At 36.8% G+C, this 10082-nt stretch overlaps 1 protein-coding gene across 1 annotated transcript; it reads left to right on the forward strand.

Annotated features, from left to right (window-relative positions):
* Positions 1 to 842: 842 nt before the first annotated feature.
* LOC139354943 (protein GVQW3-like) lies at positions 843 to 9153 on the forward strand. The gene is made up of 2 exons (XM_070999219.1): positions 843 to 3430; positions 3629 to 9153. The coding sequence occupies exon 2, from the start codon at positions 7431 to 7433 to the stop codon at positions 7848 to 7850; it is 420 nt and encodes a 139-aa protein (XP_070855320.1). The 5' UTR covers positions 843 to 3430; positions 3629 to 7430; the 3' UTR covers positions 7851 to 9153.
* Positions 9154 to 10082: the final 929 nt, after the last annotated feature.

Genomic DNA, 10082 nt, shown 5'->3' on the forward strand with positions numbered 1-10082 from the left:
TTTTGAATTTGCCAAAAACGACAAAATTTAAAAAAGTCCTCTGTTTGAGAATCTATATCTGCAGCTGTAGTTATCCGGACTTCATTTTTTATACCCGTTACTCGTAGAATAAAAGGGTATACTAGATTCGTCGGAAAGTATGTAACAGGCAGAAGGAAGCGTTTCCGACCCCACAAAGTATATATATTCTTGATCAGGATCACTAGCCGAGTCGATCTAGCCATGTCCGTCTGTCCGTCTGTCTGTCCGGATGAACGCTGAGATCTCGGAAACTATGAGAGCTAGGCTATTGAGATTTGGCGAGCAGATTCCTGAGCTTCTTACGCAGCGCAAGTTTGTTTCAGTACAGTGCCACGCCCACTCTAACGCCCACAAACCGCCCAAAACTTTGGCTCCTACAGTTTTGATGCTAGAATAAAAATTTTAACTGAAATGTATTGTTCTCATCAATACCTATCGATTGACCCAAAAAAAAGTTTGCCACGCCCACTTTTACGCCCACAAATCGTGAAAACCTGTGACGCCCACAATTTTCATGCTAGATAAAAAATTTTAACTGAAATGTATTGGTCTCGTCAATACCTATCGATTGATCCAAAAAAAAAATTGACACGCCCACTCTAACGCCCATAACGCTTAAATCTGTATACCGCCGGTAGGTGGCGCATTTTAATCTCGCTTTGCTACTTGCATATCTCTATTTAGCTGAGTAACGGGTATCTGATAGTCGAGGTACTCGACTATAGCGTTCTTCCTTGTTATATTTTGTCCAGATCATCAGCCTGGCTTTTATTTATGGCTCTCTTTGATATACATTTATTATGAAACATATACATAATCGATTTAGCGTCGCTTGTGACCGGTTGTGTTTATCTTGTGCTCTGTGATTTTTGTCAATTTGTCATTAATATCTGTGTTACTGGTGCCTTGCTTTGTGTCTTAGTCCAACATAACCAGCCCTGCTTGTGTTTTAAATCGTCTGTTTATGTTTAATTGTCTATTTTATTGTAGCAATTTTAACAAAACCTAACTCTGTTTTTAACCTGTGCATTTTGTTATTGTAACTTCTGTACGCTGCGGTGCATTTGTTTCAATAGCTTTTGTTGTTGTTTCCCATAACTTTCTTGTAATCTCTCTCCTGTTTCTTGTCGTCTCAACTGTTGACGTGTATATTTTGTTTGTGTTTCGCAAGCCACGCTCAGTCGACAGCCACTCTGTCGCGCTCTCTCGCTTTCGCAGTCTCTTCGCGCTCTTATACTTTTGTGTTTTTGTGTGTCTACATTTTTATTGTTTGATCCCAGTGTCAAATTAAGTGAGGTATTTATAATTCTTTTGATTCTTTGGTTTTATAAACAACTTTTTTTTCTTAAAATTAAAATTTTTTAAAAATGGCTCTTTTTTGTTCCAAGAAAGATTGTCAGTTTGGATCGTCACCTAATGATGTTTAACCCGTTACTCGTAGAGTAAAAGGGTATACTAGATTCGTCGGAAAGTATGTAACAGGCAGAAGGAAGCGTTTCCGACCCCATAAAGTATATATATTCTTGATCAGGATCACTAGCCGAGTCGATCTAGCCATGTCCGTCTGTCCGTCTGTCTGTCCGGATGAACGCTGAGATCTCGGAAACTATGAGAGCTAGGCTATTGAGATTTGGCGTACAGATTCCTGAGCTTCTTACGCAGCGCAAGTTTTTTTCAGTAGACTGCCACGCCCACTCTAACGCCCACAAACCGCCCAAAACTGTAACTCCTACAGTTTGGACGCTAGATATAAAATTTTAACTGAAATGTATTGTTCTCATCAATACCTATCGATTGACCCAAAAAAAAGTTTGCCACGCCCACTTTTACGCCCACAAATCGTGAAAACCTGTGACGCCCACAATTTTCATGCTAGATAAAAAATTTTAACTGAAATGTATTGGTCTCGTCAATACCTATCGATTGATCCAAAAAAAAATTTGCCACGCCCACTCTAACGCCCATAACGCTTAAATCTGTATACCGCCGGTAGGTGGCGCATTTTAATCTCGCTTTGCTGCTTGCATATCTCCATTTAGCTGAGTAACGGGTATCTGATAGTCGAGTTACTCGACTATAGCGTTCTTCCTTGTTTTGTTTTTGGTCCTTTGAAACGCCTTCTTTTAAAATACATTTTTTAAGACATTTATTTTTTTAATTTTTTCAAATTAAAAACTATTTGAATTTTAAAAAATAGTTTAGTCCTTTCTCCCACAAAAAAATTTCTATGCGCCAGCTTATCAGCCACAATGGGTTTTTTACAAGTTGGAGCCAATTTTTTTTGTAAGATGTTAAATTATTTTTAACAAGACCTCTGATTTCTACTACGAACGCACGATGCTGTAAATAGTACGTAAGCATCTAGTACTTAAGCATCTGGTGTTTTTAGACGAATTGCTTCACGCAAACGAGTCATTACGCTCAAATAAATTACCTTCAGTATTTATGCTGCACCAAACCCTGACAAAAGCTTATTTGAACAAGGCTGTAATGATCTAATCTTAAATGCCACTCAATCGAGAGGCCTAGCAACCACAGGCCCTGCCTGTGCCAAGCCTAGCATTTGGGGCAATTATACTCAAGATGCCAGAGGCGACCACTTGGAAAATGCCCTCCACAACTCAGGTTTTTTTTGTCTTAAGAATGGCTCTCCAACATACTCTCATAACCCATCCTACAGTTCGAGACTTGGTGTAACATTCATTAATAATAAAAATCTTCGCTTTAACTGGTCCTCATTTAATTCTAAGATATCTGTTCAAGAAAAAAACTAATTGTCATAATTCTAAGGTTTTATGCGCTCTGTTCATGTCAATATGAAAATCTATCTAGAGCAGTCCCAGTCGTAAGTTGGGAAACGTGTTTAAAAAAAACATAGTTCTGGGTCGTATCTTTTTTACGCAAAACAGCACGCATGCTAATTTACCAAGGAAAATGTGCGTGCTGGGTGCATTCTATGGCGGTGCCTTCTAGATGTGTTTCAGAACGGGTATTGCCCAAACGGGTATTCGGGAATGTATTCCGAAAAAAAATAGTTCTGGGTCGTATCTTTTTTACGCAAAACAAATTTACCCAGCAAAATGTGCGTGTTGGGGGCAGTCTTTTGGGTGCCATCTGGGTGTATTTCAATATAGTGCATCCAGGTGTATTTTAGTGGGAATGTAAAAAACCAAACTCAAACCCGAAGGTTGCCGATGCCCATTTTTTTACAATCGGTTTTTTTCGGAACTGTTCTCTTGACAAACAAATAATAAAGACAAAAGGGAACATGCAAGGAAGCGAGCGGTTTTTCTTGTCTCTTGCATTTCTCGTCAGTTGCATTTTTAGTTCTGAAAAGTGAAGTTCGTGCCACGTGTTTTGAAAAAGTGTGTTGCTTTCTGCCACCAATTTTACATCAATATTTTCACAGGTAAGTAAAGTGTAGATGAACACAATAAAATAACACAGTACATGTACACTGAACATTCAAACTAAAAACATATTAAACAAATAAAATAATAACTATTTGTTTGTAAATTGTACATACAAAATAAAAATAATGTATATTTGTAATGTATATACACATATTTCAAAATATATTATATTCAATTTGCTTTATATTTTTCAGAATCGCAAAAAATGAATGGGCACACCAAGGACTGAACTGCGTAAATGACAAAAGTACATAAACAAGAAGGAAGCACCGTACAGAAGGGGAGTTACTCCGATTAAAAATTAGTTGCGTTTTTGAATATTGAAATGAAAATAAATATGAAATTGAAATCCAGTTTAATATATTCCTGGGGAAAACTTCCAGATATTTGGTTTTTGAATGCTTCTAGGTGCATTCCTGGGTACATGTTACAGGTGCATTAAAAAAGAGTACACCCAGAATGTGTTTAGTATGTTGCTCCCAGGTGCATTAAAAAAGAGTACACCCAGAATGTGTTTAGTTTGTTACTTCCAGGTGCATTCCAGATATATGCTTCCAGAAGCGTGCAACGGGTGCATTCTTTTTTGTCCCGCACCCGTGTAAAAAGAATGGACAGACTCATCACTTCCGGAACACCTTTTTGATGCCATTTCATAATGAAAGAACGCATGCTGGAATGCTGTCATTTACGACTGGGTGTGCATGATAAAATGCGGAAAAGAAAATTTGATGACAAATCATTCAAATGTATACTGGTTGGCTATGAACAGAATGGCTATAAGTTGTGGGACATAAATTCAAAGAGGTTTTTGGTAGCTAGAGACGTAGTTGTTGATAAAATGAATATGGAGAATACTAGGACTGTGGCAAATGACTCAGAGTTTCAGAATGAATGTATGGAACTGGTAAAAAGTATTCAGAATGATAGTATGAACAATCACAATTGTCGACTGAAATGAATTCAGGAGCAGAGGAGTCGAATATCCCGAATGAGAGTACGGATGGAAAATCTGATCTTTTTAAGTCAGATAAACAGCCTAGTGAGACAACAACTTGTGAAAATGCCGATCCAATCATTGGTGAAGAATTGCCTAGTATGCAATTAAAAGTAGATGAAATTAAAGTCAGAAGAAGTGAAAGATTAAAAGACAGGCCAAAAACGTCTTATCGGTTCTTAAACAATTGCTTAATGAATGCTCACGCCTTTTGTGATGATATCCCAAATAACTACAATGATATTAAAAATAGAACAGACAGAACTAAGTGGGAAGAAGCCGTAATAGAAGAATTAGATTCGCATTTATATAATAAAACTTGGACTTTAGTTGATCAGTCTCTACATAAAAATATTGTTGATTGCAAGTGGGTGTTTTCTATAAAAACTAATGAGCATGGCAAGCAAATCAAATATAAGGCCAGATTAGTAGCTCGGGGATTCACTCAAGAGTATCTTTTAGATAATGATGAGATTTTTGCTCCAATTGCAAGAATATCTAGTTTTCGATTCATTTTATCCATGGCAAACCAATTCAATTTAAAAGTTCACCATATGGATGTTAAGACGGCATTCCTAAATGGTATTTTGAAAGAGGAAATCTTAATGAAGATTCAGGAGGGCTTACCATATGAGGATGGTCAAGTCTGTAAATTGAACAATTCTATTTATGGGCTAAAACAAGCGGCACGATGTTGGTTCGAAACATTTGAAAATGTTTTAAAGAGCATCGGTTTTATTAATTCGGCAGTGGATAGATGTATCTATCTACTAGACCATGGGGATATCTTAAAAAATATCTATGTGCTTTTATACGTAGATGATCTTGTAATTGCAACAAAGAGCATTGACACAATGAAAAATCTTAAAACATTCCTAATGAGTAAATTCAGGATGACAGATTTATGTGAAATCAGACACTTTATTGGAATAAAAGTAGAAAGAAAAGATGGTTATTTATATCTTAGTCAATCAGCATACATTAACAGTATTTAAAAAAAATGTAATATGGTCGAATGTCATGCAGTCAGCACCACTTCCAACCAAGCTAAATTATGAAGCTTTAAACTCAGACGAAGAATGTAATGCGCCGTGCCGAAATCTGATTGGGTGTTTGATGTATCTAATGTTATGTACGCGTCCTGATCTAAGTACAGCAATAAGTATACTTAGTAGATATACAAACAAAAACAATTCAGAATTATGGCAAAGTTTAAAAAGAGTCTTAAGAAATTTAAAGGGTACTGTGGATCAGAAATTAACTTTTATCAAAAATGAAAATTTGAGCGACACAATTATTGGGTATGTTAACTCTGACTGGGCAGGAAGTGTATCTGACAGAAAGAGTACAACAGGTTTTATATTTAAAATGTTTGACTCTAATGTGATCTGCTGGAATACGAGGAAGCAAAATGCAGTGGCTGCTTCTTCGACTGAAGCGGAATGTATGGCTTTATTTGAAGCAGTACGGGAAGCTTTGTGGTTAAAACCGTTAGTCTCTAGTATAAAATTTGAATTAAATACACCAATCAAAATATTAGAAGATATCCAAGGTTGCATAAGCATAGCTAATAATCCTACATGCCACAAACGATCCAAACACATTGATATAAAGTACCATTTCTCAAGAGAGCAAATTGAAAATAAATTAATTATCTTAGAGTATATTCCCACAGAACACCAGGTTGCTGATGTCCTCACGAAGCCGTTGCCCGCTGCATGATTCTTGACACTAAGAAACGAGATGGGTCTTAAGAACTAAAAATCTATACTATATACTATGAACCAAAAAAAAAAGGAAACTATTGAAACTGATATTTAATTTAGAACTTAGCTTAAAGAAAAAGATGAACTGATATTTTAATTTAACTAAAATTATGAATTTTAAGATGAACTGATATTTTAATTTAACTAAAATTATGAATTTTAGTGTATTTATTAGCTGGAAGCTAAGAAACATTTAATTTGTCAAATGAAATTTGAATTTTTTAATTATCATTATTATTGTTCCCCGAAAACACAACTGTCCAAATAAGAATATTATTGTAATACTAATTTAATTTTAAATTGTGTGTGTGGAAAAAATACCATCTTCGTATTTTTCTATACGCAAAAGATTGTTCAACACCGAAGGGCTGGTCACACTGAAAGTGGCTTGTCTTCTCTCTCTTTGACTTTGGCTTTAGAACGGACAAGTTGTGGCCTTTATTTCCAACAAAAACTATTAAAAAAATGTTATTTCCAAGCGTAGGAGGTTATATGTTAAAAAACACTAAAGATATAATTTTTTAAAATTTTCTTTTCCGATTATTCCTATGGGAGCTATAAGATATTATTTTCCGATCCGGCTGGTGCAGACTTATGTACCACCTGCAAAAGAAGACTTTTGGGAAAGTTTCAGCCCGATAGCTTTAAAACTGAAAGACTAGTTTGCGTAGAAACGGTCGGACAGTCGAGTCGATCGCCTAGTGATGCTGATCAATAATTATATACTTTATGGGGTCGGAAACGTCTGAAAAGTGAAGTTCGTGCCACGTGTTTTGAAAAAGTGTGTTGCTTTCTGCCACCAATTCTCCGACTCCGACAAGACCATTGAGCTCTTGCTGCCATCTCAATCACAACAGGAGTTTCAAAACTCTTTAGACCTCCAAAAGGTTCTTATACATAACCATAGTGTTTTGCTAAAGACCTGTGTAGTTGAGCACGATTATTTCACATCAAAACATTATGATGCGATGATGATGGTACTTGATACTAAACTAAAGATACAGTATGAAAAGGACTCAGTTAGATTTGGAAGTACTGAGGTAAAAATGGCAGAAATACGAGGACAGTCCGATAAGTACTTAGCCTCACCGCCCAATGGCGTCACTGTCGCAAGAGAAATTTACTGTCGTGTAGTACATTCTCGTAGACGGCTACTGTAGAAATTTCAGCCGAACCGGACTCGTAATTTTGTTTTGACTGCGTGTGGTATCGGACGTGTCCGCGGATTTTAGAAAAATGGAGAACGAGCAATATCGGTTTGTGATTCGATTCATCTTTTTGGAAGGGAAATCGCGCAGCGAAATCAAAGAGCGCTTGGATGCTGTGTACGGTGACTCTTCTCCTTCGATGACGACCGTCAAAAATTGGTTTAACGAGTTTCAACGTGGTCGCTCGTCGGTTTTTGATGAGCCACGCCCAGGTGCCCCGAAAACGGTTACCACGGAGGATAACGTGACAAAAATCCACGATCTCGTATTGGCAGACCGCCGGTTGAAGATACGCGAGATACCTAAGACAGTAGGCATGTCAAAAGATCGCGTGAATCATATCCTGCATGAAATTTTGGGCATGAGAAAGCTGTCGCCGAGATGGGTGCCGCGTTTGCTCACTCCGGACAACAAACGTAACCGTGAGACCACTTCAGAGCAGTTGTGAGGAGTTGAATAACTCCCCACAAATAGAAGCAGCAGCAGATGGCCGGCCGCTTACCAGTTTTGAGCTATACAAGGCTCAAGGATCTAGAAGATCCCCTGTATATCTGCGTTCTCGATGTGTACAATTTAGAAGTAGTAGTAGTAATTGATAAACAAAACCAAACTTCATAAACATTTTTCAAAAATATTTTAAATTAGGAGTGCTAGATGGCTTTTAGCGTTATGGGCGATTGTGGGCGTTATAATGGCACCTTATTGAAACAAACATGCTTTTGCTTAAAAGCTCAAGAATCTACATGCCAAATTTCAACTCTCTGGCTTGTATAGTTTCCGTGATCTCAGCGTTCATACGGTCGGACAGACAGACGTACCGACGGACAGACTGACTTAGCTAAATCGACTCGGCCGGTGATGCTGATCAAGAATATATATTCTTTAAAGGGTCGGAAACGCTTTCTTCGACCTGTTGAATACTTTCCGACGAATCTAGTATGTATACCATTTTACTCTACTAGTAACGGGTATCAAGAAATCAAGAAATCGATTTCGGCGCCAACACGGAATTGGAGGTCGGTGCTTTTTAAGAGAACAGCCGTTTTAGTAAACACTGTGTTCAAATAATATAGCTTGCTATTGATCAATTACATCGCAGAAGAGCATTTGCACATCGTACAAGTTATATGACACATTATTTAGGGGCTCTTACCCAATTTATAAACAACTTTGAGCCGAGAGCTAATTTCCAAAGAACTCTGACAGACCCGAGATAAATCCGTGGTCAGCTATTTCTGCCAAGCAGGCCTCCAAATCATTCCCACCCAGATCAATTTCACGCAGTCCGAATCAAACGGATGCTGTAAACATCCAAACCGATATTGTAAACAATCGGAGACCCAAGCGAGCCCTGAGTCCGCTAACGTAAACAAAAGATCCCCAAAGCGAGTCCCGAGTCCGCTAACGTAAACAAAAAGATCCCCAAAGCGGTCGCTAAACTCCGCTAATGTAAACACCAATTTCCGGCCAAGATTGGACTTCGAATTTAATTGGCAAATTTCATCATCCTATTTTCCGACTCTCTTGAGTCATTCTCTTTATCAATTTTTGGGGATAAAATCTCTTAAGCCGAGGTTTGATTATTGATCATTGAACTAGAGAGCAGGCAGTCCGTTTTTGAGATCCGAATCGAGCAGAACAAATATTCGAGAATAAATACAAGAGCAGTGAATTAAATAAGTTCGACCTATTGTAAAATTGTAATAGTGAATAAGTGATTGTTAAAAATAAAAATAAATTTTTTTAATCAATTCACTAGTGAGAAACTTAATTGGCGCCCAACGTGGGGCCGTGTGATTAAAAAATTCTAAAGCAAAGCTTTTAAATAAACCCCAAAAAAGTTTAAAAGTGAAAAAGGAATTTTGCGCGGCCAACAACCCGATACAACCGACGAAAATATAAAGCCTGTGTTGATAAAAATAAGGTGGAAATTAATAAATGCAATAATCCCCTTAAACTCTATACAACCGGCAAAAAAATAAAAAGTTTGTGTTGATCAAAAAATAATAAGGTGGAAAATAATTAATGGAATAATCCCCTTAAAATCTCACATTACAAAATAGTGTTCGTAACATAAATTCACTGCTCGGACAAAATAAAAAATTTTAAAAAGTGACAACAAAATTCATTGAAATAAATAACCATTGTGAAAAACAATTTAATTAAAAAAATATCTAAAAACAAAAATCTACAAACAAATCTTCGAAAAGACATTTAAAGACAAAAAGGCTGAAGGGCAATCCCTCGCCAAGAAATAAACACTGAAGAAAGAAGGAAGACCCCAAGATACAAAAAAAGAGAAGGACGACCCCAAGCAGGATCATCCAAGAAAAACAACAACCCCAAAAACAACGACAAGAAAAATAAGGAGGACGATTCGTGAGCGATATAATCCTTTTTTTTATTATTATTATTATTTAATAAGAAATTTGTAAAAAAATATAATTATACAAAGTGGAAGAATTAATTTCTGATTTCGAAAATATTCTCAAAATGTCAGAACCGTCAACAAGCCAGAACGGAGCAAATAAAAGACTCCACATAAGTTCGCCTCAAGAACATCATCAGGCGATAACAAACAATACCATGTTAAATGTAGGAGATTTAATTAAACAAATTGTAAATTTTGAATTGAATCCATTAAAGGAAGAGATCGTTAACTTAAGATCGCAGCTTTCTC

Source organism: Drosophila suzukii, unplaced genomic scaffold (assembly GCF_043229965.1).
Source record: "Drosophila suzukii unplaced genomic scaffold, CBGP_Dsuzu_IsoJpt1.0 scf_5, whole genome shotgun sequence".
Classification (NCBI taxonomy): domain Eukaryota; kingdom Metazoa; phylum Arthropoda; class Insecta; order Diptera; family Drosophilidae; genus Drosophila; species Drosophila suzukii.

Bases quoted from the DNA above. Each gene is read 5' to 3' on its own strand.
- LOC139354943 (XM_070999219.1), top strand. From the start codon at position 7,431: ATGGAGAACGAGCAATATCGGTTTGTGATTCGATTCATCTTTTTGGAA.